Source organism: Orbicella franksi, chromosome 5 (assembly GCF_964199315.1).
Source record: "Orbicella franksi chromosome 5, jaOrbFran1.1, whole genome shotgun sequence".
In the NCBI taxonomy this organism is placed as follows: Eukaryota; Metazoa; Cnidaria; class Anthozoa; order Scleractinia; family Merulinidae; genus Orbicella; species Orbicella franksi.
Window position 1 is genome coordinate 30,208,141 of NC_138149.1, and position 16,108 is coordinate 30,224,248.

At 38.6% G+C, this 16,108-nt stretch overlaps 1 protein-coding gene across 2 annotated transcripts in view; it reads left to right on the top strand.

The window, feature by feature from the left end:
• Positions 1-13,462, top strand: part of LOC145488117 (coagulation factor V-like) — a 32,548-nt gene extending 19,086 nt beyond the window's left edge. Inside the window, exons 2-7 of one of the 2 annotated variants that reach the window (XM_081466910.1) lie at positions 5,881-5,910; positions 7,712-8,344; positions 9,028-9,347; positions 10,481-10,619; positions 11,599-11,617; positions 12,298-13,462. In XM_081466910.1, coding sequence (XP_081323036.1) covers positions 5,881-5,910; positions 7,712-8,344; positions 9,028-9,347; positions 10,481-10,618 — 1,121 coding nt within the window. In that variant the 3' untranslated portion in view covers position 10,619; positions 11,599-11,617; positions 12,298-13,462. Of the gene's footprint in view, positions 1-5,880; positions 5,911-7,711; positions 8,345-9,027; positions 9,348-10,480; positions 10,620-11,598 lie in introns of both variants that reach the window. The other variant, XM_081466909.1, reaches the window with a different exon arrangement.
• Positions 13,463-16,108: the final 2,646 nt, after the last annotated feature.

Sequence of the window (16,108 nt, forward strand, 5' to 3'; positions counted from 1 at the left end):
ATATTGACACGTTGAATGCGAATAATCGATTTGCATGTTGCGAATGCCAACTCAACGGGCCGTTCTTCGCAAACTTCACAAGTTTATTTAAGATCACAAGGTTCTTTTTCTCTCTCTCGCTCTGACTGTGTACTTGTACTAAAGCTAAAGTGACAACGCACGGCGCTAATTTGATTGGCTTACAACCTTTCCTAAACGAACACGGAATATTAAGTGACACGCAAGCTTACATTTTTTGTTAATAAGATGAAACACGTTTTCAATCTGGTGCTAATCATAACAATTACAATTTTCTCAAATGTGATTGGTGCATAAACTGCTGTATTTTGATCTAATTAATGTGCAAAGTTGTAATCGGACAGTGTAATCGGACAGTTGGCTGTAATTGGACACCTGTAATCGGACAGTTACATTAGCCAATCATTTTAAGTCCTCTCCACTAAATCCACCAATCACAACATTGATTGCAATCATTATAGTCACCACTGACTGAGACTGACTTTGTAAAATTGTGGAGGTTTAGTCTCTGGTAACTGTTTTGAAAGAGACTTGGCAGCCATTTTGCGAGCTGTTCTCCATATTTTATAATTGTGATATTTAAAATGACAATAAAAAGCTCTTTATCAAATGAAACTTTTACTTTTGTGGGAAATTGTAGTTGTTATGATTAATTGGTAACAGGACATCGTGTCGTCCAATTCAGTCTGTAATCATACTCGTGATTAACAAATCGGACTCCCGCTTCGCGGTCGTCCGATTTTGTTAATCACTCGTATGATTACAAACCGAATTGGACTCCACTCAGTCCTATTACCATTATTAATTAACTGGTAATCATCCACTGATCTAATTGAGACTGTCAAGCACGTGCTTCCGATTTCTATTATTCCTAGATTCCGCAACTTAAAAATAGGATAAACTGTCACAATTAAATTGGAACTTTCACGACATTGAATACAGTCAAACTTCGGTATTAAGCGGATCCCATTTTTAAGCGGACACCTTCTGTTAAGCAAACAGCAGTGCAAGTTCCATTTTTCTTTTCCCACATTTACTGTAAAAAGTACCTCTATTTAACGGACTCTTCTATTAAGTGGACGCGGACATTTTAAACTTGACTTTTATGGTCATTTCTATTGTTATAAACCTGTATCAAACGGACACTGCAAAAAGGAATACATGATTTTTTTTGTTCACTCTTTAGTAGATCGGTCATTTAAGTTTGCCAACCAACTGAGCTGTCACAGAAATGCAATATTTTGTTTCGGTTTACCTCATATACTTGTCATTGTTTATGGGAATACGGTATTTCAGAGTTATCGACCGCTCACGAGAATGCTGTTTGGCCCTTTAAAGTCTTTTGATCATGACGGATATTAACGACCCTTTTGAGACGAATTCTGAAGGAACCTGTTTTCAGCGGACACCCTGTCATATAGATGTGTATATTGCGGTGGAGTTAACTGGCTGCCCCACCATCCGGGTGGTGTCGCACTTATGAAGCGAAGGGACAAAAGGCTTGGTTGTGAGCTAATGAGAAGGCACTGACGTCATAGCCAAACCGGACAAACGAGTTTCTGACACCAGCAGGATTTGATTATTCAAAATGGCGGACATACCTTCATTTAAGACTATAAAATGCTAATTTGCCAAACATTCTTTATATGCACGCTTATGTTCTGTAACGGGTTTGTAATTTATGCTGTATATATACAGTTATATTATCAAAATACGCGTTCACCTTGTGTATCTTGAATTGCAGTAGCCAGATTAAGCCTTTATTGATGAAGTTCGTTTAAGGTTCTCTCTGCCATCTAATATTGCGCGTTGCAGCGAAAGCGTAGTTTAAATTCGTCGACAACGTCTACCGTCTACAAATGCCTACGAGCGAAAACAATTTCCGGTGCCTCGCTCCAAAAACATCACAATGTTATTCCACCAGATATCATTGTCTCCGCAATATTTAGATTTGAGGTCGATTAAGTGCGCGATCCTCGAGAACTGGAAGCTATGGAAAGAGAAATACTGTAATAATTACATGGTTTGGAGCGGGAAGCCCGAAGTATCAACTCGCCGTGTTCAAGGACGTTATTGATGACGATGGCCTTTAAGTATTCAAAGACTTAAGCTATGCTGAAGAAGAAGATGCACACGATTGCCGTGTAGTAATGGGGAAGATGAAAAGCTATTGCATCGGCGAAGTAACGTAAGGAGATTGTCTCAGCAGGAGGGAAAAACTTCCTATATCGAAACGCTCGACAACTTGATTGCTGAAATAAAAAGAACCTTGGCAAAGAGCTGCAGTTTATGTCATTTTTTTCGGTTTTTACATGATACTCTGATCTGTGTTCGACTGGTCTTGTATAAAACAAAAGCAAAGCACAAGCAGCCACTCAGGATGACAGACCCCACGTTAAACAAGTGTGTCGACCTTCTAGCATCCGAGATGCAAATATAGGGATCGTAACAATGACGGCGGCGACGCCGAAGACAACCCCTTGTAAACTTGAAAATTTTGTTTCAGCCCTTTTGGACGAAATTCGTTCAGACCCTTTATACGATAGATGGTGTGTCATATTCTCTTGGTCTGATGCAATGCCAAAAATGATTGGTCGACAAAATGGACTAAAATAACACTGAAGCTTATAGTCCCTTTGCAAAGTTTAACTATTTTCGATTGACTTATTCCTATAATTTGTATTACAATTGTTTGGACCTATAGTACCATGAAGATCCACGAAGATCAAAGACATCAGAAGTCGAGAAAAGGACGAAAAAGACCAGAAAATGGTGTTACGTCTGCCACGATTTGATGATCTTTTTTAAGACTCTATTTACTTTATTTATACGTGTTCCAAAAATGAGTATTTCTCTCGACTGTTTAGAAGAACGTGTCTCTTGTTACGAAAATTGAATAGAGATCTATGTAGCAGCAGTTCAGCTCATAACGTGGCCAATATTAAAATGTTCGCCTTGCTGTTAGAAAAATCGACCAATTTTCAATTTAAAGTATACACAGTTATTGGTTAAAGTATATTGTTATTAGTCTCTGTATCACTCGGTTACGGGTTTTGTTTTTAATTTTTTCTAATTTTCTGTTTTGGTAGTGATACATTGGGAGGCTAAAAGGCGATCTTTCTAAGTCAAAGCGCCATTGGTGGCCCTATTTTGTCATAAATCTTGGAGAATGCTCCGTGTTCCAGTGTTGACACAGCTGTGTTTCGGGATCATCAAAATGGAACGTTTATTCCATGATTATTCACTTTTTCTTACCATTAGCACTGTCTGACTTTCTGAAAAGATAGCTCTAACATCAAAGACAGTCGAAAAACTTGGTCCTCAATGAGATCAAACAATAACACAACGTCAATTCACTAGGTTTCAAATTCATGGAGATTTTTTAAAACGCTAATTTTTACCTTCAACACGGAAAATGTCGCGCTGACTTTCACTTATGTTAGTAGTTTGTTGTCTTCATTATAATTTTCTTTTGTCTCGAGTCACCATGCTATTGTACATTTCTGTATATTATGAATCCATAAAACGTGTGATTGATTTCGTAAGCATTATAAAATTTGCCTAGCTAACACAACAATAACAGTAAAATATTTGCCCCACTTTCACTTATGGCTGCGTCGGGCAGAAATTGCTGTGTTTTACTCCTTGCTTATGTTTAGCATAACGATTGTTTCCTATTGTTCACCGTATTCGTTTTATATTTTTTATTTTTTTGATTTTTGCCTGTGTAGAATTATTGGTCTAAATCTAAGTCAAACAATAAGATTAAGTGCAAAACAAATTTTAAAACAGCATTAAATGGACTTTCGGACAGTTCAGCTTTACGCCGATTTCGTTTAGATTTGAAACATTGAATCATTTCCATTTGCGGTACAATACAAACTTTACAGGTGACGCAAACAAAGAGCATATTTTAGTGTAAATTTGTAAAGCTGAGTATATCAAACATAAGTCGAGTGTATAATCGATCGCAGTGTTAATTACATCATAATCTGGAATAACTAACTTCTCCTCTAATACTAAATCCACACTCCTCGCTCTAGTGAAACTTTCTTCAGTGTGCGCTGCTGTTTTACATTCGTCATGTGGGTGACATTTTTCTTCCTTCTATTAACAGCTGTTGGTTTGGATGCTCAGGGTAAGTACTTCGTTCATTTTAAAACCGAGTGATGAACTTTTCATCCTTTTATTCATCAAAGTTTGTAGAATAACCCTTATACATTTTTTGTACATTAGTTGCCAGGAGGCACTTTCGTAATTGTGCTGTTTACAAATTGGTAAAGATTGGTTGAGCGCTTTTCTATTGAGTGTCGTAAAACCAAACCAAAACCAATAACTTACCAATTAGACTATTCGGCTAATGTCCAAAGCGTAGTAAAATCAAAGCCAAACTAATTGCCTGATTACTTTCGACACTCAATTGAAAAGCGCTCTAATTGCTAAGTGGTTACATGGTCGCTCTCGTATGAGCAACATTTATATAAAAGGAAAAGGGGATTTGAAGGCACTGCATTCTGGAAGCGTGTGCGTCAAGATTCACTTTTCTCTTTTCACGACTCCTGTCGCAAATGAGAAATCAATTCTCTCTCAGTTGTTATTGTTCTCAAAGACTTATTAATGTTACAATCTGCAAATCATTTTGCAAACTTAAATAGTCTTCATATCGAGGAGACCTCAAAACGGGAATTATGTTGAATAGGATTTATAATTATAACAATAACGAGTATTCCTCACCAGAGCAAGGTTGATTTACAATGTAACTGATGGTTTGCAAAGTTACAGTTTTTTATTCAAGAGGTGTCTCCTCAAACTTGGTCACAAAACTATAATGTCTGTACAAGTTCATGCCACTAAATAGCTTTTGTTTCCAGTTTTTTTGATATTATATATATATATTTTTTTTTTAACTGAGGGCATTACAGTATACGGGACATCAATTTGACAACGTACCCTGCATTAAGAACTTACAAAGATTCCCTTCGTTACATGTTTGTTTCCATGATACTGAAAATAAGAGAAAGCTTCGATTTTCTTTTCTTTTTCACAATGGTTTACCGTTGATTAAAATCTCCTTTTCTCTCGCTAAGGTGGACAGCTTGATCAAGAAAAAGGAACCACAAACCCAAACAAAAGTAATAGATAATTCGAAGTGTGGAGCCAGAATCATATTTGAAACAAAAATTTGTTGTCCAGGCTTCTATAAGATATGGACATGTCGAAAAAACTAAACCGCACTGCGTTTGCGTACATGATTTTTTTTTTTCTATTTTTTCCGGGAGCTAGTAAAATCCTAAAAGACCAGAAAAAGTAATTGTTGATATCAACTCATTAATGTTATTAACACTGGAGTGATAATTTCTCTGACATGTGTTTCTAATCTCACGCTCATAATATATGTAAAATTTATCAAGCTATTACGCGTCCAAACGGTTACAGCGAAATTAATTAAAACGACCAATTCTAGTTTTTAGCAAACAATTATTTGGAAAGCTGGTTAAATGAAGCATTTCATTAAGTTGAAATTGCTATCAAAATACAATATTTTTCACAGCCCATGTTACTGTGAAAATAATTATTCGGCAAGTGATGCAATCTAAGTCTAACTTAACAACCTCCTCGGAAAGATAATGTCCCAAATCAAATAACTAAACACTATCAAGAAGAGAAGGGTTTTAGTTCAGATTGTTTCCGTAGATGAAATATCAGATTAAAATACTCGTTTAAGTTCCCATTTCCCAGTTAGGGAAGGAGATTTAAAGACATCATAAGGGTATACTACACCAACATGACTTCCCCAACTTGTTTTCTTTGCGCAGTACTAGTTACTCACTATCTGTGTTTCTTTTCTTTATTCTCGAACAGATGGCTGTGAACAAGAAATTTCGGTGGAAGGTAAGAGAAAGGAAAGACGACAGAAAACTACTATCAGGCACACTAACAGCTAAGAGCCTAACTTAAATCCTGTTCAAGGAGTTTTCTTTTGTGAGGCTTGCTTTGTTTTCTAAAATAGCTTCAAGTGCGTAACCTTCGTACATAACTAGTATGGTCTTTGACAAACTTCATGTATTTTAAATATCATGTCAGCTGCGTGTAGTTCAAATATAAAGAAGATATTATGAATAAAATATTTTACGAACGAGCGCAGCGAATGAGCAAACTATTCTTTTTAACGAGAGAAAATGAAATTTATATCTTCAAATCAAGGTGCAATTTTGTTTTTATCATCAACAACTTGAACAACAACAACAATAACAGCTACCTTTATATGCATGACCATAAATACATACAGTGTTGCAAAAGCTTTTGTAAACTAGCACTAAAACTAAAACTTAACTAAAATAGTGATAATTTCGTGAACATATAACATAATAAAGTAATGATATAGCGATCAAGTTACATAGGCTTGATTTGAAAGTAGAACGGATTGCGTAGATCAAAGCAAGATGAAATGAATTTTGCGAATTGAATTAAATATTAAAATATCATATAGGCAAGCTGACTACAAACAGCAGTGAAAAAGTGGTAATTTATAAATGACGTCATCAATCTCTTCACTAGTGTGGATATCGAAAATAAGCCACTTGGACCGCGGGTGTAGTTTCGTATAAATTTTACGAGTGGTGTATTTTCCAGTAAAACAATCGTATTTATATTATGAATGATATTTCATTTATATGACTTACTTATCTCTTCGTCTTGACGAAAAAAGAAGTAATCAGCCTCAAGCCAACCTGAACGAGAACTGGTGAATAGACCAATTTCGATATATTGAAATTCAGCCTAACACAATAGACATCAGCACAAGGCTCTGGGGAATAAACCCCACAAACTCTGTAGTTATCCCCGGGAGCCTCGTACTGAGGTTTATTGTTTTAGGTTGAATTTTAATATATCGAAATTGGTCTATTTTGCTGCAGTTTGGTCAAAATAATGCTAACATTATGACCGAGTAACTCTCTTCAACACAAAATGCGCTGGCTGGGATAAAGATATGAAGTAAACTGATGAATGAAGAGCAAATTGATACAAGTCATTAGGCGATTTTTTTACGAGACAACAGAATTGACAAAGTCTTCATGCTTAAAACTTGGCATCACACAACGCTCTACGTGTGGAAACCATCACAACACTCCGCCTCGGCGGCATATCAGCCAATTTTGAATTGGTGGAGCCATGGTTCGTATTTTGGCGAGACGTATGCGAGTCAAAATACCGATGGTGGGCCAGATGTGCCATCGAAGCATACCAAAATGGTGAAGACTAATGGTCATGAATACGGTATTTTACCATGCGAAAATTTGGCCATGTGACCATGATATCCTAGCCATAGCAGGTAAGTGACAGTGACAGGAGACACGCTTATGATTTGCTAATTGCGAATTTAGGTACGGTAAAGAGTGATCATCAAAGCAATGGTATAAGCATTTCTTTTTAGACTAATCGTACTATTCCTCCGATCAGAAGCAATATTGACTAGTTTTGGTCAATAGAAGAGAGATATCAATTCAGCCCACGTGATGATTCATTTGGGAGGTTTCAATCGTGCGATTAGTCCGTGCAACTAATTGCATGGGAGATGTACAAACAGAATAATTGTGACCTCCCAAATGAATCATCACATGGTCTGAATTAGGTGGTAAGAAGGATGTAAACATGTTGGCTGAATCCGTCTACCTCTGCCTTCTTGATTCAGTTCCAGATCCCGCTGCTTTGTACCCTCTCGATGGCGCTCATGGTACGAAGGAAATCAGCAACCGGGTCGGAGAGGGCGTTGCCAGTGGAGTTAGCACAGCTCCGGGACCAGATGGAAAACCTGATGGCTCGTATGAATTCTTTGGAACTGTTAACAGCCACATTGAGTTTCCGAACGGTGGTGGCTTAGACGTGCCGAACTCGATAACAATGCTCTGCTGGTTGTTCCCAGGTGGTCAAGATGGCCCTCTTTTCAACTATAGGAACAGTGGAAGTTGGGGAGTGCATTTGTGGGTGGTGGCTGGTCAACTTTTCGTTCGCTTCACCAAACGAGACTACTCGTTTACCCAAGCCTTGCTTCACACTCATCTAAAACCAGAGGATGGATGGAAATTTGTGGGGGCATCCTATGATCAAGCTAATGGCGATGCAAAATTGTGGGTGGATGGAAAAGTGGTTCAAACGTTGAATATTGGCGCGAATCTTCAACTAGCCACGCAGGACAGCGTGAGAATGGGAGTGAAGATTGGCGATGGCAGGTACTTTAAAGGAAGGATCGCCCAGATGCAGGTGTACAATGTTGCCTTGACCCAGGAGCAAATACAAGCCATAAAAGACAGGACCCAAGTAGACGGTAAAAATGCTGTTGTTTAATAAGTAGTTCCAGTCAATTTTTGAGAGTCATCCAGCCAGCTGTAGCTTCTCTATGCTATTAATTTTAGATTACTTTAGGAGTATTTGTAAAAAAGCAACAACAACAACAACAACAAAGGCCAAGACTACTGCCAATAAAAGGGGGCAAAAGGCCGGCAAACCTGACGGACTAACATAACTTTGTTGTTGTTTTTTTTCTATCGTGTAGGCTGGCAGATGGCAGGAGAGCAGGTAGCCAGGCAGGTAGGCAGACAGTAAGTGAGTAGCTTAGTAGGAAGTTAGGTAGGTAAGCAGGCAGGCAGGCAGGCAGGCAGTAAGTGGGTAGCTTAGTAGGAAGTTAGGTAGGCAGGCAGGCAGATCGAGGGCAGGCATACAGGTAGGCAGTTGGTTGGCAACCTCGTTCCCAGGTTCTCTCATCTTACCGCCCCCTTACCGCTCTAGGGAGGCGGTAAGATGAGAGACCTTGGGAACGAGGTTGATTGGTTGGTTGTTTGGTTAGTTAGGTTTGAACCGCCTTTGATAGTCATATTAATCATCCAATTCCTCCAAGTTTCATGGTTTCATGATCTGGATAGGGTTAAAGTCATACCAGGTATCGAACTGTTCAGACGATAGCTCGTTGACATTGGAACTCTCTGTTTTGCTCCCATTTCTTTTGCAAAGCATGTCAGGCTCCCCTTGGAATGGAAAGCCGCGCGATCTCTGATGCTCAGATTTCTGCTTCGTCCCAATGGGATGCGAACCATGCGGCCATACAAGGGCGACTGAACTTTCAAGCAGGGGGTGGAAAGCAGGGAGGCTGGTCGTCACGACACAATGATCAGAATCAGTGGCTCCAAGCGGATCTGGGCAGCAGCAAAAAAGTGACATACCTGGCAACACAAGGAAGGAACGCATATAATCAATGGGTGACCAGTTACAAGGTAGAATACAGTAACGATGGCTCGTCGTTCCAGTATTATCAAGAACAAGGCGCCGACAAGGTATGTGAACTTTCTTACACCAGCTTGCTACACACCTACTGTTGAGGCTTACGTTGTTGAGTTTTTAGTTCTTTCTTTAGTTTTCCTTGCCCATGATTTCCTTTAGAATCTTGAGACCTTCCTGACGTTTGTAGCTTGTTCCACATACAAAACAAAAGGAAACAAACAATAAACAACAACAACAACAAAAACACCCATGAAGATCGATAGAAGTAAATGCCCTTCTCTTTTGCCTTCTGGTTATGGAGAATGATGTTTATTTCACATTTATCGAACATTTTGTTCGAAGACTCCGGGACATTTTTCGGTAGTTCGACCGGAGGAAGTTTTTATTTCTGTCCGGTTTTTAAATTTGAGTGAGAAGAAACGGCCTGGTAAATATATTTTTTATCAGACCTGAGGTTTTCATCAAATTAAAGTTTATATGTTAAACGAGGGCTTTTGCAGATAAAAATTGTCAACTGGAAGTACGCTCAATTCTGATGAAAGTCGCTGTAACCGACATATTGTATCACGTTCAACTGGTCTTGCAGTTATCACTAAGGGCCTCCACAGAGTAAACACTTAGTTGTCGACAACTAGAGCTTGGGAAGTAGCGTTCACTACGCATGCTCAAAACACAATGAGCATGCTCAAATGTGTGTTATGTTTCGATAGTTTTCCACAACTAAACCAGTGATTCCCACACACGGGAAAAACGGTCAAAACGTAGTTGTCTACAAATAATAGTTGTCGACAATTAAAGCAGCTTCCCTTTTCGTAAAGGAAAACTGCTTAGTTGTCGACGACTAAAAATTTAGTATTTGTTTGTCGACAACTCATCTCACACATTAGGTTTTTTCATTGTCGATAACATTTAGTTGTCGATGAAAAATAGTTGTCGACAACTAAATGTCTAGTCTTTGGAGAGCCTAAAACAAGCTCTGTTGGTTAAGAGCGGTTAACAGAACTATGTTACGTTCAGTATATGGATTATTTCAGGGCGTTTCCGCATGGGAGGGTGGTTGGTAAAGGAGTGCTTAGTGGAAAATGTTTCGTACAAATTTTGTTGCCCAGATTTTTTAATTAGATGCTAATTAAATAAAATTTCTTCCTACTAACACTTCTTTCTGTCCTTTTAAATTCGTATTCAGATTTTTACTGCAAATTCAGACCGAGATACGATCGTATACAACGTTCTGAGTTCGCCCATATCAGCTCGCTACATCAGGATTCATCCCTGGACCTATAAAAATCACATTTCCATGAGGATGGAGATCTATGGTTGCTAAGGTAAACAACTGTCCGGCTAACGGTTGCTAGGGTAAATACCCATCCAGCTACTTGGAATGAAGAATTTACGTTACCTTTACTCTAAGTAAGTAGGCAATCGTCTGAAAAAGGAGTGTGGAAGCCTCTCCTTTGAGGGCGAATTACAGATTTTTGAATCACATAGAGTGTTCAGGGACGAAACGAGAATGTTTTTACCCGACATATCGTTAGGGTTACGGTTAAGGGAGGTTACGTTAGTTGAGGTTACGTTAGGGAGACGAAGTCTCGGGAAACATTTAAATTCAAGGGAAACAAAATTCACTGTTCCCCAAGGGACCAGTCGTTAAGTGATTTGCTATATAGCTAAACAAATGAGTCAAACCGTTGGAAAACAACAAATGACATGCAACAGCGGCCAACATTTCGCGGGTAACAGTGCACTGTTCCCCGTTTGACGTCATAGTTTTCGCGATGTTGCCCGCTCATGGCTTTTTCAGGTCGTGTGTCTAGCAAAAATTCTAAACAGTATAGAAGCCAAACAAAAATACTATGCTATGAGTCACGAGATTTTACCACATACCTCAGATAAGCCAAGTTTGGAGAACACTGAAAATCAATGACTAATGAGTAATCATTTGAAAGCTGGAGCAATTACGAATTTACACTTCTCGTGACATTGGCAATTCTTTCAAATTGCACTCACCTAAAGGCTAGTGCAATTTTATGGCTGAGAAAATTACTCCACTGTGATTGGCTGAGAGCGGCCAAGTTTATCGTTAACTTTTAATTTACAATAAATTTTATACTAACTAAAAAGCTTTTCCGTCGCGGTTTCTTTTTGAAAGCTCCTTTGAGACCACAAGAAACTGGACTACTCTAGAACTAGGAAGTAAACTAATTAAGTTAAAAATCCTAATTCTAATTGAATCGATCCATTCATTTATTTGTTTATTTATTTATATATTTTATTTTATTTTTTTGTCATGTCTCCATAACACAGATGGCATACGATTAAAAAGGTCAGTTTAGAAGTTGGATGGTGTTGGGACTTATTTAGCAAACATTGATAACAGCCTTAAGCTAATCATGTCCATTACCAAACTGAAGGACGTCGATAGACTCTTGTTCAACAGAGATCACCAATTAATAGAATAAAATTTCCAATTCTGAACTCAGCCTATTTTGCGTTATTTGTTTTGGGCCGCACGATTGCGACGTTAGATGGTTTCAGTCATGTCCAATATGCACAAACTGATACAGTTCGAAACTACAACTTTACGATCCATACAGTTTGACAGATCGTAAAAAAAACAGTTTTCAGTCCGTATACGATCGGAAAAGTGCATCTCGTTAGGGGGACTTGAATATAAATCACGTGTTATCTGAGCGAAGGAGTCAAACGATTTGTCAATCCGTATGGTTTTGTACGAATCGTAAATGCAATTTAGGGCCGTATTCGGTCCGTAAAATACAACTCATTTAAGGGACTAGGAATATAGAGCACATGGTTTGTACGGATCGGATTGTAAATCCTTCATTGCACTTGCATTGCTACGATTACCTTGACTAATTAAAAAACTTTTCCGTTGCGCTTTCTTTTAACAGTGAAAAGTCCTAAATGGACTGCCCCAGGAGTTGGTAAAAATATTCCACCATACAAGTTAATCGATGCACTTGTTTACTTGTCTCCATAACACAGATTGCATGTGATAGAACAGGTCACTTCAGGATTTGGATGGTGTTGGGACTTATTTAGCAAACACTGAAGCCTCAAACTTATCAAGCCCTTTATCAAATCAGTTGAAGTTCATTGACAGATACTTGTTAAGCAGAAATCACTGGACAGTAGAATAAAATTTCCAGTTGTTGACTCAGCCTGTTTTGCGTTATATTTGTTTCGGGCGGTATGATTGCTACGTTGGATGGTTTAGTACTGAAGTTTAAATTCCGGTGGAAGTGTATGTCAGGATGAAAATTAGTATTCCAGTGAGTAACAGTGCAATCCATCTTTGGAACCAAAATGTGCCAATTTCGCTACATATTAAAACTCAGTAACTTGGCTCCGAGGTTTACGAGATTAAAACAAAAGAAATTAAGTATTCATCCCTCATCCTCGATATGATTTCTTTTGTTTTCAGTTTTTTTCTTCCTAAACCTCGGAGCCAAGTTCGGATTTTAATATATCGAGGTTAGCGTTAAGGTTACATTTTTTTTCCAGTTTCTGAATCATCCTAGCGCGACTGCTCTGCAGCTATCTTCTTGACGAGCTCAATTCTTAATAAAAACAACAGGAAATATTGTAACCAAGTAACTGCTAATTACGTCAAACAGCTATAAGAGCATCACCAAATAGCATCACCGGTACCAAAGCGTTGACTGAATTGCTGCTTTCACTTCCTGTCGTGGATGGTTACTTTGCTAGGTAAACCAAGCCAACCTCGTTTCCAGGGTTTCCTCTCTACCTGGGAGCGAGGTTGGAACCAAGTTGTCAGGCTTTTCTTTACTTCAGTATCACTTTCTACGTCACTAAGACGCTTACCGACTACCTCTTGTCTAGAGCCCAGGTCATCAAAACCGCTCAATTAGGAATTCAGATCACTGGGTACGAAGAGTGATTCGAAAACAAGCCCACGCCGAGTCAACATTTCTAACCCCCAGCCCCTCCGTCCCTCTCCGCAGTTTTCGCCTCTACTCTCCTCCACTCTATACCTTTGTACATGTATAAAAATACAATGGAACACATCCCTTGGTGGAGCCTGAAATATCCTCTTCAACCGGCTGATTACTACTTATAATAAGTTTCTTCTTATTAAAAGCGATGTTAATATTTGATTGGGTCCAAGTCGAAGAAATTCTACGTGTAATTGTCACTTCAAAGCCATACATTCGCTTTAGCACTGGCACCTGTTCTATAAAATGTTTAACTTCTAATTGAAAAGGGAGAATATTTGCATGTCACAAGTCATGCACACCCTAATCTCGTTCTAATCTCGCAGGTGTTAAAGTTGAGGTGATCTTAACAGGATCTATAAGTCCCTTGTTGTCATTCTTTATATTGTTTCTTCTGCGATGAGTTTGTCTCCCACAGTGTCGGAGTTCGCCGCAAGTTAGACAATATATTAAAGTTTTTTTTTTTTTTTTTCTTAATTTAAGTTTATCATGAGAAAAAAATTTCTCCTTTCCTTTTAACAATCATGAATGAGCCAACTTGTGGGTCGCACCATTAACAAAGTGAGTCCAAAACATTTTTATTTCTCTTTGTAATTGAAAGTAATGACCCTAAATAAATTCCAATGCCTAATATTGTTCCATTTGTGGCCAAGACGTCGCAAAAGTGTATTCACAAAAAGCGAAAAGTACGATTATTGATCAATATCAGTTCAAAAGCTGGTCTCCGCTAATAGCCCAACGTGTAGTATTCTAATTATTTTCCAGTGTGAAATTACATTCAATATGGAACTTATAAAGGAAGTGACTGGGACAGCCTCTTCTTTACACCAAAAATAAATACTATATAATGTTTTCTCCAGACGATTTTCTTGTCTATCCATTTTTGAACAGTTGATTCAAAATACAAATTTTTCGCTCGACTTGTTCCGCATGGTTCACAAATTCTCTCCATCATGTCATAAATATAAACACATGCATTATCATAAAAACGGAGTGATCAATGGCAACAAATAAAAATGAAAACACTGCTCTATAGACGATGTTAGAGCCGAATTGAAAAGAAATAAACAATTGAAATACCGCACGAATTTTTGCTGAGTACCGTAGGAGTTTAACCTTGCCGGCATGTTAGTCCTTGTAACTGCTTGCTGCTTTAAAAAATAGCTCGCTTATTACATGCAAGACGTCGATATCTGAAGGTTTCTTTCACTTTCTCACCAACAACTTGGTTTCAGTCCATTTGTAAATTCTGTGTGTTTAAAATTCTTCAATCTATGCTTTAAAAACCGTAGTGTGTTATACAGTTCCTCGTTTCCTCGTAGTGTTCCATTCGACTGTGCATGAGGTGTCGCTTTCATGTTGCTAGCCAGATAGCGATTACTATCAACACAACAAGATAATTTCCAATATACAAAGAGTACAGAAATATTATAAGAGTTAAAGCAATTGCAACGCTTGCTCCAGCAATCTGCTGCCTTGTCTTGCCTCGTATAAAGTTCTCAAAGCTGTCGATTACATTCCTAGCCTCTCGTGTCGCTTTCTGGGCCCAAAATGGCTTGTTCACCGACGAAGTCTTCCGAACTCGCGGGTTCTTCTTCGGCGGAGTCTGCAAGCGATCCATAAGCGGTGGTTTTAACTCGTCAGCGATATGTTTAAGGTTTCTGCTTGGCCAGTAGACATCATTCACTCTTCCAGCACTACTCCGCTGAACTTCGAACAAACTCGAGATATTACAATATTGTTTTTTTTTTTGTATATTTGACCCAATAACTACTTTATGTTAATTTGTACCCGTGGGGATTGCGAGCATAGACTTTTGATTACAAACAAAGAAATCGATCACAATTGTTCATAAATATTTCATTCAAAAACAGTGAATTTCGAGTATGAATGCGGGGTATGTGTGTTGATCAATGAAATTCGATCTTAATAGAGTCTAAAATGAGACAGCGATCTCATTCCAAATGTTTACGCAGTAAATAAAAGCAATTTAATTGTTTTTAGAATTGTGCGATTCGTACGAGTTCATTGTGAATATTCAAACACCACAGGGGTTACGATTCTTAAGTTATTTGTGTTTTTCAAATTTGCATCTTTGTGCCGTTTTGTTGCATTCCATCCCCTTACTCATCGATTCGCAGGCAACGCGCCTGAACATGGAAAAAAAGAAAAAAAAAAAAAAAAAACTAGCATCAAACGAATTAGTACAGAAATGGTCTCTGTCTTTGCGCGGACGTTGGGTAGGATAGCTTGAATAATTTTTAAATTTAAATTTAATGTAAGGATTCCTTGAGAAGGTTTGTTAGGTAAAGAAGCGGTAACTGGGAGTATCACAGTGGTGTTGAGCATCTATCGGTAAATGATAATTTATTTTACTGTTAGTTGTCAAATTTATGTCGGAAAAAAATGTTCATCCATCCATGTCCGTCCGTCCGTCCGTCCGTCGGTTCATCGACCCTTCTGTCCGTACATCGTTCCGTCCGTCCGTTCGTTCTTCCATACATCAGTCCGTTCTTCCGTACATCGGTCTGTCCGTCCGTCCATCGTTTCGTCTTCCCGCCCGCCCGCCCATCCGTCTGCCTGTCCATCCACCGGTCCGTTTTCTAACTCATCTAATTTCTGCGTTTCTTGTTTACACAAATGCAAAACTGCACATAAGTATTTGATTGGTCACTAAACGCAAAGTATTACGGGAGACATTTCCTTCCCAACTCGCCGCGCTACAGGGTTGCATTGTAAGTTGAAAAGCGCTAATGTGCTAGTGCAAGTTACCACCACAAGTTGCGCGAAATCGATAGTAATTTAACGTCGTCGTCCAAACGTAGAACAGGGTTGGCAAC